General features: G+C 38.9%; 1 protein-coding gene across 4 annotated transcripts in view; it reads left to right on the forward strand.

The window, feature by feature from the left end:
• Positions 1–17410, forward strand: part of celf5a (cugbp, Elav-like family member 5a) — a 290692-nt gene extending 273282 nt beyond the window's left edge. For all 4 annotated transcript variants that reach the window (XM_055216725.2, XM_055216723.2, XM_055216724.2 and 1 more), the window contains exons 8-12: positions 4858–5070; positions 5342–5425; positions 7241–7384; positions 9291–9456; positions 10579–17410. In XM_055216725.2, coding sequence (XP_055072700.2) covers positions 4858–5070; positions 5342–5425; positions 7241–7384; positions 9291–9418 — 569 coding nt within the window. In that variant the 3' untranslated portion in view covers positions 9419–9456; positions 10579–17410. The remainder of the gene's footprint in view (positions 1–4857; positions 5071–5341; positions 5426–7240; positions 7385–9290; positions 9457–10578) is intronic.
• Positions 17411–18136: the final 726 nt, after the last annotated feature.

Consider the following 18136-nt stretch of genomic DNA (forward strand, 5'->3'; position numbering starts at 1 on the left):
AGAACCATTTTTGGTTCCCCTCAAAACATTCTGTCAAAGTTTTTTCAGTAAAAAAATCATCTTACCTTTTTATAATCTGTTGAACCTTTCTTTGACTACAATTTTTTTTTACAACATAGACATTAAAGGTTCTTTATGGAACCATACAGCCCAACAAGAACCTTTCAGGAACCTTTATTTCCTATGGGATTTACATGGCATTCCAAAGTCCACTTCAGGAAATAAGTATTAATTTTGAGAACATTGTAAGAACATCAAAAGTAACACACCATTGTGTTTACATTTTCCAATACATTATCCATTATGAATAAACCTGGACGTCATCATCCACAGGTAAAGTCACGATGTCCCGCTCCGTGCGCAGTGTTTTTCGGGTTCAGCCGAGAGGTTAAAGTCGCTCGCCGACAACAATGGCGCGCTCACTCTATTAACAGATGTAAAGCACTTAAGCGCAATGGCGCGTACACACTCAGCCAGATGGCGCCCTCTATTAGAGGATGTATCGGTACGGTGATGCATGGGGATGTTTTTCTCCCCTTTTTGTTTCTTTTTAGCAGAGAAATGTTCAGCAGGTGCAAGCTCTCGAGCTACAAAGAGCTCAAAGTCAACAGCATAATTGTCAGCGCCCGGGATTAAATGGTTTGAAACAGTGCAGCTAGGCTGCTTGCGTTATTTGTCTCTGCCCTGAAGTTCGTAGGCCGGCACGGGCTTGATGGGTTTCGTGAAGCCCCTGTCCCGCTGTCTCCGATGTGTCGCAGACGGATGAGAGGCTGCTCTTTGGTTAAGCATATGCCGGATGTTTCTGTTGTGTTTAGAGCCCAGGACGAAGTTAATGAGGTGTCAGGTGCGGTATTTGCGAGCCATCCGAGAGACTCGGAACATGATGGGAACGGTTGAGTTCACCTTCAGGGTCATAAAACCCATTGACTTTCTGCTTTGTCTCGTGGGGCCGCGAATAGAGATCGCACTCGTACCAACACCGAAAACATTTCACGGCAAGCAGCTGCAGAAAGTTGCGTCGCCTCCAAATTTACGACCGCGTGCCAGTGGCTTATTAAACCACAGAAACCTAAGTGTTGCTATTTATGATGGATTTTTTTCTGCTGTAAACATGTTGTTGGAAAGTCACCAGTTGTGAAAGTCACGATGCGGTGCTGTCAAGGTTGAAAAGTGTCACCAATATGCGTTGACTTTGCAAAGCCTTTCCAGTAACCAATTACTGATGACCAATGACAAGATCTGCCCGTACAGTAGCATAAATTATACAGTAAAAAGCCGTAAATAAACACACACCAAAAGTCAGCCATTGTGATGCAGCGTTAACCAGTACGGTCCCACTCTTCATTGTTGAGTTCAGTGTATAATTTGCATAATAAATCCTTTCGGTACATATGGTAAGCCGTTCCTCACTCCAGTCACCATCGGGTGCAAATCAGCAAGACGTACGAGGGCAGATTGCAGTAATGTAAATTCAATTACACTTCCCTAACTTGAAATAACCGTATTCGCAGGATAGTGCACATCTCGTAGTGCTCAACATACTAACAGGGGTGGCAGATAAAATATTTGTTTAATAACAGATGGATTCATTCTGGACTTTTGAATTGGATGCCAAAATAGACTCCATCTGGAACAAATTACTGTTATATGGACCACACACAAGCACAAAAGGAAGGTTGATGAAGTGTGTATGCTTTGGATCTGCACTAAGAATTGACTATCGATTCTCTCGATCTGTGAATTGCGTGCCATATGCCAGTACAAGCGAATGGAGGAAAACATTTTACAATGTAATATCAGATGTGTATTCTTTTTGATATGTATTATTTGCCAGTTCGTCACTGATGTCTAACCATAGTTTCATTTGGCCAACATCAATTGTCCATCATGGTGGACAAGTGTAGGGAAATGTGAGTTATATTTGGACATACTATATGTCACCATGCCTGTGAAAACCCAATTAATGTCTTAACTAAAGGGATTTTACATTCTGTGAAAATGTAACCTTGATATCTTTAATATTGATTGACTGAGTAAGATCATGTCAGTAGCTGTTTCCATTACATTGATTTTATGCACATTTTAAAGAATCGCATAAAAACCCCAAAAGAAGAATAAAAATCCCTTAAAGCACACTAAAGAGTTTTTTTTACCTTAAAATAACGTTTCCAAAAAAGTTTCAGTCTTTCATCAACTCGAAACAGGGTGAACGCCACTTTCACATTCGCTTTGCAGCCCTCTATCGGCCAAAACGGCACTAAAGAAGTTTCCAACCGTCCGGTTGCGGTCCTGTAGTTCGAGTGAAAACTACAAAAACTTGCTTTACGGCAGACCTACAATCCAATCAGAGCCAGCTTTGCTGCAGTAGGCTAAATTATTTACGACAGTGGTAATGGACAATTGCGCTTCCAACCTATAGGGGGAGCAAAAGCAAAAACTCTTTAGTGTTGCTTTAATTCACAAAAAAAAGTGTTTTTTTTCTTAAATAAAAATAATGAGAGATAGAAACACATTTATCAAATAAATTCAGACGTAGCGATTAATAAATCCCCGTGATGACGTTGCCTGTGTCTGAAAGCTTACGGCGCATTCACACGGGGCGTCAGCGTTAACGCTTCCCATTCACTTTTAATGGGTGACGTCATGCGTTGCTGAACTGAATTGTGGATCCGTCAACGCCGCGTCAATGCCGTTGCTCGCGGCAGAAGTTGAACATTTCTCAACTTTTCAGGCGGCAACGCGTGCGTCAGCCAATCAGATCGCCTTATGCCAATAACCTAGGCAGAGCCAGCCAATTACGTTTATGGAAGACCAGAGCATGTGTAGCGGCCACTGTGATTGGCTTTTGGCCACGCTTCAGACAAGCCTTCCATTAAGCGTTAACGCCCCATGTGAATGCACCATTAGGCAGCTGACTTGTTGCCTCGTGAGGCAATGACTTCGGCGGCATGAAGGCAGCACTGGGAAATGCTTTCAGACAGCCTTCATAGGCAGTGTTAATTAAATTATATTAAGCCTTAAACCTCTGCATAATTAAGGGCGTGGCCACTTGAGTGATGGTTGAACTGCCACTGCTGTCACTAGAATCGAGCTAGGCGGGTGTGTTTTGAGCAACCCGCCACCTTAGCTTCACCCATGTTCCGCCTCTTTACCCATTTTTGGTTATCTGCGCGCGGCCAAGATGGCAATGACAGGCAACGCCTACTTTAAGCTTCAAAAACGATCTTCACAAACCAATGGGTGATGTCACGGACACTATGTCCATATTTTTTACAGTCTATGTTTCGGACGCAGCCGTTGTCTTTCAAATATATGGGGTTTGACGTCATCGCATTGGCCTAACTGCTAGTGCCTGCATCAAAAATTCTGCATTTCTTCTTCTGTGCACAGCATTCAGTTTGGCAATCAAAAGCTGCACTGCTAGTAAATGTATAACCTGCCAAATCGTAACTAAATGCATTTCTAAGCGTGCCTTGTTTTATTTACTGTTGAATACTAGGATACCATTACCACTGTCATTCGCTCTAACAACTTGATGGAAACGCACTTAATTCGCATTTGTTTTTTTTTTTGTTTTTTTTTTGCGAATTTTGAAAAGATTCGCTTCACGTTTCGATGGAATCCCACACTGTAAAAAAGCTTGTTTATCTGAGTCAACTTATCTTAGGTCAAATTGACTTGCAAAACCGAGTTGTTCTGCATTTCCTTTATAGTGCAGCTAATGATAACTACACTATAACTGTATATGATGCTTTCAGTTTACATGAATCTTTACTTTATTCAGTCCTTTTCTAGGCTTATATACAAAACCATAGAGCTCTATCATCTTCCCGTCATGCTTTCTTTCCATGCCTACAAAAATCTGCTTATTTCTCAACCAGAACATGATCCGAGTTTTCCAGCTCTTCTAACCTTCCGGCGCGCACTGATTCGGCTTTTTGAAACCATCGCATCACAATGATAGATTCCCAACATTATAAAGGCACGCAGCTGCGGCCCGGCCCGCACGTGTGGTCGGCTCCTGTCCGACATCCCCGAACGCGCCCGGTCTCCTGGGCGCCGGGAAGAATAGAGCGGAGGCGCCATCTAATTCATCAATGTGGCGTGTGGGTAGCAAACAATCGCGAAAAAGCTTAGGAACGGGAAATAGCGCAAACGAGACTAAACAGCTCCCTTCGGCCCACCCGAATTCCCTTAGGTTACCGCGGTGGGCGGCTTGAATAGAGTGTTGGGAACCTTTACAGTCAACGCAAACCTGGTTCTCACTTTGTCACGCTTTAAGTGAAGCCGCTCGACCGAATGCTATTAAAGCCTGTTTGAATCCGTCAGTCGCGCTGTAATATTCCTGTAAGGACTCTTCTATAGGGCCTCTTTTATACCAGATTGTAATTGAGGCATGCTGGGGGTTTCCATGACAACCATCTTCTATGTCCAGCATTGTTCACGGGTACAGATTGAGATGGGATCCTATGGGAACTGATTTCTGGCATATAAGGATGCACAGTCACAGCTTAGGAGCTCTGTCAAGAACTCGACATCAAAGATACCTGTTGACCAGTCACTTTAAATGAAATAATTAATACGTCTTTAAGAAATATTACATTATTAACAGATTAGGAGTTCATGTACATTTGGATTTAAAATATGTGTATGTGTGTGTGTTTATGGTTTAAAACACAATATTAGCCTGTGGACTATTTGGTGCTTTTTCCAAAATGTTAATTAATTTCTCAGATAATTGAGAGGATTTGAACAAATATCTCATTATTTTCATGTCAATCATGTGTAAAAGCTGTAAACTTCAAAAAGACTCTATAATGATTAAATTAACCAATGGTGTGCTTTGTCTGTCTATAGGCCTCAGCTCACCACCTGCCAACATCACCACATCAGCGGTCCCCAGCATCGTCACTCCAATCGTCAACGGTTTTACAAGCATCCCTCACCAGCCCAACGGACACCCCGCGGTAGAGGCTGTGTACACCAACGGTTTGCCCCCTTACTCCACCCAGAGCCCCACGGCTGCAGACACCCTACAGCAGGCCTTTACCGGAGTGCAGCAGTATACAGGTTTGCAAATGACTACAGAAAAATAGCCTCGCATGCATTTACATGCAATATAAAAATACACAAGTGGTATCCGCGCCGCCCAGGAATGGATAAAACTGGAACGTGCCGTTTACTAAAAACGGATGGTTGACTTTGACCAATCGCGCGTCGGTTTGTTGATTTTTTCGCCGTGAAGTGTTGTGTCGGTAATGAGTCGAGTAGCCTTGTTCAATGCTGTACCACATAAATCCAGTCTGTCTGTTCACGCACATTTCTTTTTTTGTACCCACAGCCATCTACCCAGCGACCACACTGACCCCTATTGGACAAAGTTTGCCACAACCACAGCAAGTCATTCAACAGCAGCAGAGAGAAGGTGAGGGTGAGAGGTTTTGTTTTATTCGTTTTCATCAGGATACATATTTTTTTAGGAGTGGACACAATATGTTATTGTTGCAGAATTACAAATGCATCATAAAACAACATCTAATATATTGTTTTTTTAAATAAAAGCTATAAATACCTAAAAACTTTGTATCAAACACTGCTAAAAAATTTAATTGATGTTATTTACTGGCAACCGTTTGTTCAAAGTTAAATGAACATTATACATTAACAAGTCTTTGTCTTTACAGAATAAAATGACAGTGCAAAGCATTCTGGGAACCAAAATCTGAAGGAAAAAACAGTAAATGTTGATGAGGATTTCTGGTTCACAGAATGCTTTGCATGAGGCTGTTATTTTAGTTTTATTCTGTAAAGGCAAAGACTTGTTAATGTTTAATGTTTATTTAACTTTGAACAAAAAAGTTAAATGAGAACATTTTTCCCAAAACACTGGATTATCGCCAAAAAGCTCTGTGTTTAACAAAAATGTATGACACTTAGACGTTTTTTCTTCACAGATGAATGCAACTTTGAAGTCAAAATGGCTTTTTATATTTCTAGTAAACGCTTTTACACTTCAAAATTAATAAAATTTGTATCCATATGTGAAGATTAAGTTGTTGGACAAAACGTGTAAGTCTCAAACTTATGTTAAACACAGAGCTTAATTTTGCGATAATCCAAAAGTCTATGGGAAAAATGAATGGGCTTTTTTGCGAGAGAACCAGCATCCCGCCAATTTACGTGTTGGCTTACAAAAATACGTCATCTACTGGCTGGACAAACGAAAAGTCCCATACCAAACTCACGCCATTGGTTGAGCTGTTGTTACTGTTTTTGGCTGGTCAGGTTGCTGAAAAAAAGATTTTTTATATTTTTATATGAAACAAGCATATTTAAATAGCACAAAAAGCAAGCGATTTTGCACTTTTTGTGGAATTTAATCTACAATGTTATTTAATGTTATTTAAAGGGGACATTTCACAAGACTTTTTTAAGATGTTAAATAAATCTTTGGTGTCCCCAGAGTACAGATGTGAAGTTCTAACTCAAAATACCATATAGATAATTTATTATAGCATGTTAAAAGCATGCTTTGTAGGTGTGAGCAAAAGTGTCCCATTTTGGGTGTGTCCTTTAAAATGCAAATGAGTTGATAACCGCACTAAATGGCAGTGCCGTGGGTGCATATTAAGAGGTGGTATTATCCCCTTCTGACATCACAAGGGGAGACAAATGTTAATTACCTATTTTTTCACATGCTTGCAGAGAATGGTTTACCAAAACTAAGTTACTGGGTTAATCTTTTTCACTTTTTTTAGGTTGATAGAAGCACTGGGGACCCAATTATAGGAATTAAACATTCACTATAAAAAAAATCCGTAGAAATTACAGTGTTACTTGCAGCTGGTTGCCAGTAACTTACTGTAGATTAAAATTTATGTTATTTAAATATATAAATATTAAATATTAACAAGTCTTTATCTTTACAGAATAAAACTATACAATAACAGCCTCATGCAAAGCATTCTGGGAACCAGAAATCATCATCAACCCTTTTCTGTTTTTCAACCAGCTGCCAGTAACACTGTAATATCTAAAAAAAAATTTACAGTGTGGAAAAAGACAGATTTTCATGATATGTCCTCTTTAAAAGTAATTTAGGAAAAAAAATGTAAAGCAATGTAGACCTAAAATTATATCATTAAATCGTTTCTTATATTTGGTGCCTATGTGTCACATTTTGTCTCTAAACCGCTTTAATGATGAATCCATAGTGAGCAATATTTATATTGTGTTGCAGGACCAGAGGGCTGCAACCTCTTCATTTACCATCTACCGCAGGAATTTGGCGATAATGAGCTCATGCAGATGTTTCTTCCATTTGGCTCAGTCATCTCCTCCAAGGTCTTCATGGACAGAGCCACCAACCAGAGCAAATGTTTCGGTGAGACAATTCAAAGACTTGCATAAACTTTATTGGGTGGTTTCCTGGACAGGGATTATAAATATATTTTTATACTGACCTGATACAATACTGATTTTGGCGGTAAGTATTTTTTAAAATGGCATCTATCGCCGTTTGGAACCAAACTCTTCGTATATATCCACACACAATGCAATTTAATGATATGAAAGATGAAATTGTATTGGACATTGCAATTTATGCAAATGAAGAAAGGTTTCAGCATGCATCCAATCCTAGAGCAACCAATAATCAGTTTATGTCTCTTCTCGCAAGTTTACATTCTCTGGGATGTATTCAGTGTCAAGCCACAAACCAGAGCACTGGCTCTTAAAAACCCCCTGAGTCTGAACCAAAGCTTTAAGTGAAGCAAAAAGCCCCATTATGGATCAACATCTGTTCTCGCTCCAGGGGGAGACATTTCCCAAGCCACAATTAATAGCAGCTACTGTCTCCTGAGGGGAGTTAATAAGATATAAATTTGTGAAGTAGGTCCTGTTTGCGGTATTGACTTATACACTATGCATTTACTGCATAATGTCAGGTCTGGGTAACAGACGCCCGCTGGAGTAATTAATCTGCGGTGAGGTCAGGGGAAGAGATGGACCTGTGGGACGTCACTGTGAACATTGACGTACATAGATTCCCTATTAAAGGGATCTCTCCACTTTTTTTTCTTGCGGATACGAGTTTGGAAATTGGCCTTCCTGCTCCCAGGTGGCCGATGACCAAAGAAAGCGCCTGCTGTTTTTCACGGTTTCACGGTTCCTAATGACACACGTAATGCCCGAAAAACAGGGTTGCCAGGTTTTCACAGCAAAACCTACCCTATTGCTATTCAAAACTAGCCCAATCGCGTTTCGAGGTGGCGGGGTCCACCAGTAAAAAATTTTAGTTTCTACTAAAAAATTTGCATTCCCGGGGCTAAAGATCATATTATTGGAGTTGCTTCAACCCATGGACATGGAAAAACTGCCTTCGGCAACAGTGTTCCTGGACAGAAAAGTGCATCCAGTCACCAGATCTACACTTCAGTGGGGCTTTTTTGGTCAGTGACTTTTTAAATGCAATGGGTTTAAACAGGAAGCTGCGAGGAAGGTCTCTTGCGTGCCGTGGGTGGCCCCGTTTCGTCGTCCTATGGGGCGATTTGTCCCCTTCTATACTGCTGGTGGCTTATATAAGCAAATACTGTATAAATTTCACACGTTTCCACTTTCGATAGATAAAATGTTTCTGTAGCTCAAATGGTGCTAAGGTCATATGATCGATTTCCAGGAAACTGGATTAAAAATGTCATATTTTTTGTGATTACTGTTTTTAAAATCATCCTACATAATGTAAAGAACATTCTGTGAATGCATAACCTTGATATCGTTTATATTAAATGAGTAAGGTCATGTCAAACTTTGATGCTCCTATAGCATTGATTTCACAGGCAGGGTCACATATATGTAAATAAATTAAAGGCGGAGTGCATGATTTTTGAAAAACATTTTGGAAAAGGGAGTCAGTCCGAGTACCATAACGCACTTGTAGCCAATCATCGGTAAGGGGCGTGTCTACTAACCGACATCATTGCCTGGGTTGCGTATGTGTGGGGCGGGTCTATCAAAAAAAGGTCCAGATTCTATTGGGGTAGGGACGTGTTTATTTAGGTGATTTCAAATATCAAGATTGGCTATCAGAGATCATGCACCCTGCCTTTAAATATGTGTACATCTCAAATTGTCAGTGTCAATTTGTACGTTGAAATGCTTGATAGGATGCTCAAGCATTTTACAGCAATGAGCATAGAGTAAAATAAAAAGAGCAAAGTAAAATAAAATTAAGATGATAGGACTGATTTGAGATACAGCTCGGTTACATCCGTTCTTCTGGTTCCTCACAGGTTTCGTCAGCTTCGACAACCCAGCAAGTGCGCAGGCTGCGATCCAGGCCATGAACGGATTTCAGATCGGCATGAAGAGATTGAAAGTGCAGTTAAAGCGGCCGAAGGATGCAAGCCGCCCGTACTGACAGGGCCAGACCTACACAGACTCCCAGCAACAGCACAGGTACCAGATCCTGACACCAGTAATGACTTACAAAAGGAACTGTAGACATATCTCAAACTTAAAACTTATATAAATGATCTTTTAGGAAAAATGATAGAAGTACATATGAAGGGACACTCCACTTTTTTTTAAAAAAGCTCAAACATTTGATTTTTACCGTTTTGGAATCCATTCAGCTGATCTCTGGGTCTGGCGGTAGCACGTTTAGCTTAGCTTAGCATAATCTATTGAAACTGATTAGACCATTAGCATCGCACCCAAAGAGTTTTGATATTTTTCCTATTTAAAACTTGACTCTTCTGTAGTTACATCGTGTACTAAGACCGACAGAAATATAAAAATTGTGATTTTCTCAGCCGATATGGCTAGGAACTATACTCTCATTCTCGCGTAATAATCAAGGACTTTGCGGCCGTAACATGACTGCAGGAGGCGCAATGATATTACGCAGGGCCTGAAATAGTCCCCTTGGTAACTTTCAATAGCAGGGGACTATTTTCTGGCACTGCGAAATATCATTGCGCCTCTAATCAGAGCCGTGGTCTAATCAGATTCAATGAATTATGCTAAGCTATGCTATAAGTGGTACTGCCAGACCCGGAGATCAGCTGAATGGATTCCAAAATAGTAAAAATTTATTGTTTAAATCTAGGGGAAGTGAAGTGAAGTCCCTTTAAAGGTCCAGTGTGGGTTTTTTATAGCGGCATTTAGTGGTGAGATTGTGAATTGCAACCAATAGCTTACCCCTCAATTTCAAAACGCATAGTGAAGCTACGGTAGCCGCCACAGGAAAAACACGTCATCGTCTAAGACAACGTAGTAACACAACGCAATCTATAGAGCAGATTGTCCATTTATATAGAAAAACGTGGTGGCGACTTCCGTCTAAGGGGACCCGCGGTGTATGTAGATAAAAACGTCTCTTTTTAAGGTAAAAAACAGTTCATTATGAAAGGTCTTTATACACCACTGATAATATAGTTATGGATATTATATTGCATTTCTGTAAAGAGATCATTTTAAAAGTCCCACATTGCACCTTTAAAAAGCAGAATAATGCTAAAATATTTATGTATACAGTATTGATGCTGGTATAAGTTATATTATTATTTTCTTTTATAGGATTTGAAGAGTGAAAACTGGAAAGGTATTAAACTTTTTCTTTAAAAACAAACAAGAAAAACAAGAAGGGATTTTTTTGAAGACATATCAGCATTTATTTTTCGAAGAGGTTCGGTACGGAGGAGATTTGCAGGCGGGCACCCGTGGACAAAAAAAAACACAGTCGGCACCGTGCACGAAAGACGAGAGGAAGATTTCTCGAAAACGACGGAGAACCGGACACGTCCTCTTCCGCTGAGCCTCGAAGCGTTAGTCAAGAAACAAACGAAAAGAAAAAAACGAGCAAGAACAACTTTCTTTTTTCTATATACATATTATACACGCATACGTTATTTAAAGGAAGAGGCGCGTACGGCTTTTATCACACTGGACAAATGAGGGTTAAACTTGAAGACCAAGGAAAAATGCAGTGGAAAAAAAAGCTCTTCTTTCCCACTAGTGGACTTTCTCTTTGTCTTTTTTCCTCTTTCCTTTCTTCTATCATCATGTCTTTCAGCAAACGCAGGACTTTCTGTGCTCACCGAGGTTTTCCTCAGTGAAACGCTTTCACCCCCAAGGGACCAAAGGACCAAACATTTTTATCCTCAACAGAAATATATGGTATTGTTATTAACTGCTAATACTACAAACTACTACTAACGACGTAAGTTTAAAGAAAAAAGCATAAATATTCGCTTCAGGTCGGACGAGGAAAGGGATTTTGATTTCTTTTCCTTTTACATTTATAGCTACCGGGTTTGAAAATATTTAAAGAAAATAGTAGAAAAACGAAGAAAAAAAGATTTTAAAGCTATACTATTTTAGTGGAGTAGAATATGTTGATATGGAGAGTGTTAGGAGCATGTTCAGCCATTTTTCATTCATTAAAAGGACACTAGGGAGGGTGGGTATAAGGGGTTATACAGCAACTGTCCATTACTCATTATATTTGCTTTGAGGTTACTCGGATATCAAAAATAGGCCCACATTCCAGAAAACAAATGTTGATATAGCTATATATACATATATATATATATATTTATATATGCATGTGCAAATAACGCTGGTTCAGCAAAAACTCGGGTAGGCATTCACGTACGCAAACACATTTATCTGACGAAAGCTTCATTTATTGAGTACCTGTGGCTTATATATAAACTAATATAACAGCTGTAGCCACTGCACAGGTCAATAATTACAGCAAAAAAGTACTGACATTGTTCGTTTTCGCAATGTTTACGCAACGTTTTCGCTTTCTCTTTTAGTGCCCTTAATCGGATGTAAAAAGATCCACTGTACACCCAAATTTACTGTGCAAGGGACCAGCATATCATTTTTTTAAACCATCTTTCCATCGACTTCCATCGAAACACATACCGGTTGGTGCCAAATGCTTGATATCAACTATTAAAGCACACTGTTAAATAGACCAAGCAGTTACAAAGATACCAAGCCTTAAACCTTTGAAAGGTTATTTACACTCCACGAACCGCCCTGGCGTAGTGGCTTACAAGCGACTCGGAAGGGATTGCTTACAATTTCTGAAGCACATCAGAATTTTACAGGGACCATCTTGCAGCAAAACAATTCCAATAAATAAACATCGCCTCAGAAATATGCACAACCGATTACACATTTTTCACAGCCAGAGTCGTTTCGCTAATAAACTTGTTTAAGATGGCGACCATAAACTCCCCTCGAATGCGTGCCAGAAGAGTGCGCAAACTAATGATATTTCTAAGAATACGCATCTAAGGCTGGTATGGATTAGCGAGACACTAACTGTCTTTGAAGGCCTAATGAGCAGACTGTTTAACAGCTTACCAACAGCTTGCAAATAGCAGCCATGGGGGTTTACATTTGGAGCAAACTGATCCATCAATAAAAAAGCTACTGAGTCTGACATTATGGTGTACTTAACCACAGATGTTGGTGTCACAAATATAACGCAACTAACTCTTTTGCATCGAGGCGAAGGAGAATGACAAGAATTTTATAGCTGCGATCTGTAACTTTTGCCTCTCTATCGCCATCTCTGTTTGAAACATAAAATTGCAGTTTACTTACACGCTTATTTTTACATCGAACGGCGTCAAACTGACAAAATCGTGCCTGACAGCTAAAATTATAGTCATTATTTTAACGTTACCGTTGTGAATTTTGGTGGGGGGCTTTTTATGTACTTGCTTCATTAAAAGTTACGGATCGTAGCTTTACAGTTTTTTACAGACACTAGGACACATTTCTCAATACTTGGGTCACTTTTGCTAAACTCTTCACACAGTTCTCCTAACCAACTTTCAGCTTGGCAAAGCAGTTCATTTCACATTCAAAATGCACTACAACTACCAAATCACTTTATTCAGGTCTCAAATCAACTCATTCTTCCAGAACACTAGCAAAGGTTGACACACTTTGTCACCCACAAAACAATGACATAAAAAGCAACAACATAGAGCATTATACAATGTGTTCAAGGACACATCTCTGTTTATAATTCACTGCAATAAATGTTACTGGAATAAATCAGATGTGATGCAGAATTGCCCCTGCTGATTGGCTACAAGTGTGTTTTGGTAGTCGGCCCGACTCTCTTTCCCAAAGCATTTTTCAAAAATCGTGCACTACGCCTTTAAAGGAAAATTTGAGGGATGCTTGATTTGACTCATGCAGAATTCTTCAATATTTTATGTTGTTTATTTATTTTTACTTTTTTGCATTGCATAATTCCAAAATACCATAATTTGTGTACACACCATCCACTGATACAGATAGATACAATAGTAATGCTAATCTACTCGGCTGTGGACAGCTGTGGCTGGTCCAATTGTCCGATTGTTTTTATAGCATTTCATTAAAATATTACTGTAGAAATGTAACACATTGCTGTCTTATTCAGTTTTGTATTATGTTATTCTTTTGAACATAAGTTTAACAGTTTTGAAAACAGTATGTAAGCATGTGCAAAATTGGCCTGTACGTACAAAGAGTTTTTGCAGTTGTTGTGTCTGAGTGAGAAAAGAATTCATGAAATTCGAGAGATGTAGTCATTGAATGCATTTTGATCCTCAGTTTAGCCCACATAGACTTCTGTTATGCTCACTGTGTGAAGAGTTTTGCAAAAGTGACCTAAGTATTGAGAAATGTGTCCTAGCGTCTGTAAAAAACTGTAACTACTACTGAAATCTCAATCAGGAGTGTAAAAAGTACAAAGTTGAGGGATTAAAAATCAATTTTAAGTATATCAATGTCAACATTATATGCAATTAAAAGACAACACATAATTGAAATTTAAAGTAAAAAAAGTTTTCACAATAAATTGTACTTAAGTATTTAACTCTTTCCCCGCCAGCGGTTTTTTTTTAGTTGCCAGCCAGCGTCAGCATTTTTAGTGATTTACACAAAAGTTAAATGCCTTCCAGAAAATGTTCTTCTTAAAATATATAAACATACAATATATTAAATGAAAGAACAGACCCTCTGCTTAAAAAAACAACGATTCATCCGACCTTCATTAGTTCTCTTTTTATCACCTCTCAAATATGGGTAAGTTTCTTCAAAAACACCAAATTTTGAGCAAAAAGATGAGATAATTACATTTTTGTGAAGGACTTTTGATAGAGATCAGATTCAGAGCGATCCTCAAAACTTACACAGATATACAGCTGTTTGCCCTAGGGCGATACTTCCGGGTTGGGATGGGACGGTATGAAAATTTCATATCATGATTGTAGTGACCAAAGTTTTATTTTTGAAAATCACAATTTAATATTTCATGTCCCTGTAATTATTTCTGTGCTAAAAAAATAAATAAATCTGTCTAATAAGTTTACCGTTAATGAATACAATACATTATCCCTTAAATGCCTTCTTGTGCAAAAAACTATGTTGCATGTGCGCGCCTGCATCAAACTGTTTCTGGCTGGACAGGATTTCCCGCGAGTTATCAAAATCACGGTAATCAAACACGGTTGTAATGATAATTACATTTTAAATGATAATACTAACCGTCAGGACTTTTTACCATGGTTAATCGTGAAACCGGTAATCGTCCCATCCCTACTTCTGGGTTGTATAAGTTGCGGAAGAGCCACCTGGTGGATAATAGCGTTACTGTGGAAAGCCGGAAATACTCGTCATTGGCAGGGAGGCGTTTTTACTCGTCAATGGTGGGGAAAGAGTTAAAGCAACACCAAGAGTTAACCTTAAAATAACGTCGTTCATCAACTCGAAACAAGAGTGAACGGCACTTTCACATTCGCTTTGCAGCCCTCTATCGGCCAAAACCGCACTAAAGAAGTTTCCAACCGTCGGGTCGCGGTCCTGTAGTGAAATCTACAAAAACTTGATTTACGGCAGATGTACAATCCAATCAGAGCCAGCTTTGCTGCAGTAGGCTAAATTATTAATGACAGTGGTAATGGACAATTCTGCTTTCAACCTGTAGGGGGAGCAGAGAGCAAAAACTCTTTAGTGTTGCTTTAAGAGTAAAAAGTAAGTGGTGCACAAACCACGACTTTGACAAGCTCCAGGATTCAAATATAGTTATAGTTAATAGACCACTGACCGATGTTCACTGTCAATTTTAGCTTGAAAGCAACCGAGTATGGTTAACTTTGAATTAGATTTAATTGAAATAAAAGAAAATGTGAAGGATGCTTGATTTGACTCATTAGCTCAGTTGAAAATAAACACGCAAGCCTGGTAGTTGTTCATCATAGCATACAATTTATACTTGTAATTGAGAAATGCAAATAGTTTCAACAGCCTTAAGGTAAAAATAGAGGTAATTTACACCCCTGATTGAAACAGACGAAGAAGTAAGGTAGCGTTAAAGCAACACTATGTAGTTTTTTACCTTTAAATAATGTCTCTAAAATTATTTCAGTGATAGAACAACTTTTAACTAGACAAATTGTACTGTTGCTGCAACCTGAGCAGCCTCCTAGCTGCTACAAGCACACTCTGAAAGTGGCGGTGGAGGGTAGAGCACACAGCCCCGCCCCTCCCCCTGCCTGCAGAAGAGTGTCTGATACCAGGCACTGTTGCGCTTTTCAACCACATGGGGGAGCTGTAAGTCATTTTTACATGGAAACTACATAGTGTTGCTTTAACATGCACAGTGTCCGTAATTTAGGTCTTAATGTTTTCTTTCCTATGCATTTCTTATTCGACTCGTTAATTTTGTACCCATGCTGTCGTCACGCTAGGCTTGTCGTTTGCCGACTTCTCTATAGCGCACTGCCTTCATAGATATGCCAAACTAAAGATAAAATACACAGGAAGCCGAAGTCCTCCTAGAATTCGCAAATAAACAAAAATAGACATAAAACAGAGCTCTAGAATCTAGATGGGACAGAAAAAGCACATATATTGACCTTGTTTGATTTCCACTGTGGATATCTGACCTGTTTTACCTAAAAATATATCTGTATGTTAAATGTTTAATCACGCAGACATCAGAAAGAAGTTTTGTGGAGAAACATTAACGTCGCCGTATGTCAGCCATTTTTCGCCCTCGGGTCGCGTTGAAATGGATCGCCGTTGATTCGCAGGTTATAATGGCCTTTTTTCGGTGAACCCTTTCCATTTCATTTTTTCCCTCTCCTGTCCTGTGGTGGCATATCAGAAGGCTGTGATATACAGACACGAAGCCTTCGGGCGTCCGCGGTCTAATAACCTCATGTTGCGGGGCCTTCCTTGAGAATCTCTGCATGCCAGATGTGAATTATTAAAATCAAATTAAATTTGGCCTGCATGTAAAAGCAAGTGTAATGCAAATTAAAAATGGCAACTAGTGCCTGAAGTTTAATAAGTTTGAAGGATGATATCATTAGTTTGAGAGGGAAAAACGAAAAAATAAAGTGAACAGGCAATCGCATTTGCGCAAAAAACGAACATATTGCACTACAGGTACTTCTAAAGAAACCAGACCACCAGCATTTCATACCTGTGTTTAAACCATTTCTTCATTTCTTCAGAGCGTTTCTGTTTGTTGTCATGCTGAACTTTGATCTATGAGCATGCTCGATGGGGGGGGGAGCTTTGGGGGATACTTATAAAGGTACTACTCATATTAATAATATGATTCTTAAACTATGGTTTGTATGCTAAGGAAAGTAGCTTATTATAGAAATGAAATCTGTATATTAGGGAGCAGCCGCACAGGAACATTTCTCAGATTTTATGGGGGTGAAGTCGGTTGGTGGGTGGGTCGTGGCGGGTGGGTTTTTGCTTTATAAAGATCACGTTAAAGTTCTGGTTTACTCAGCACAAAGCGTAAGGAAATATATATCAAGATTATTGATTTTTGCTGTGTGAAATGTGCAGTGGGACGGCCGGGCACTCACTGCGCCGATCTTAAAGCCTGGATGAGACAATGCTGTTTACAATTGATTTTGATTTTCTTGTTCATGTTTGTCATTTTCTTTTGATATTTTCCAAAAGTAGAAGAGAGCACCATGTGATCATTGCACTGAGATATGATTGGTGCAGTGTGAATAACTCAAATAGACAGTGGTTTGTTTGTTTTTTATTTATTTTCTTATTTTTAGAGACAGAGAAGATATATTCGAGATAATTGCCTGAAAAACCAAACATCCTGTTGACATTTATCGAATACTTGCTGCTTACATTGTTTAAATCTTATGCCTACACAGCTTACGATTTGCCAATTAATTTATGGAAACTTTAATTTATTTATTTATTTATTTATTTATGACAACAATTGGTTTATGAATTGCCTATTTATTGGTTTATGTTTCGAAAAATGTATGCATCGAAAAGAAATGCTTAATGGGCTTCTCTCTTTCTCTCTCTTTTTTTCAATTTTACAATAAAATTTGAAATTTAATACGCAGTCTATTTGTGCTATTTGTGCTTTGTTCAATTATTCATTTAACATTCATTTTGCATTGCAGCGACACAAATAAAATAATGTATTGACAGACAGACAGACAGACAGAGAGAAAGAAGGAAATAAAAAAGAAAGACAGACAGACAGACAGACAGAGACAGAGACAGACAGACAGAGACAGACAGACAGACAGACATATAGACATGTAGGATAGACAAACAGTCAGACAGTGTAGATAGATACTGCAGACAGACAGAAAGAAAGAAAGATAGACATCTGGGATAGATAGACAGACAGATAGATAAATAGATAATGTGGATAGACAGACAGACATGTAGGATAGATAGACAGACAGACAGACAGACAGACAGACATGTAAGTAGACAGATAGATAGATAGACATCTGGGATAGATAGACGGGTGATTCTCACGAAACCATTGAAACACCACGGCAGTAATGATTTTAGCTTTAAAATGTGTAATATAGTAACATTAAAAAGCATCAGAATTAACACAATACTGTGTTCTACCTTGCACAATGTGTGATTTCAACATAAGAATTTATAATTGGAAATTTTATATCATTTTCTGCTGAAATTCTCATTACCGCAATGTGTCTGGCTGTGTTTGAACATGCGTTATGTTTTAATTTAATCAAATTAACACAAAAATATTAAGAAAAAAAATCAATGGATGTTTTGCTAGACTACTTTAGATGACAGA

Source organism: Misgurnus anguillicaudatus, chromosome 23 (genome assembly GCF_027580225.2).
Source record: "Misgurnus anguillicaudatus chromosome 23, ASM2758022v2, whole genome shotgun sequence".
NCBI lineage: Eukaryota > Metazoa > Chordata > Actinopteri > Cypriniformes > Cobitidae > Misgurnus > Misgurnus anguillicaudatus.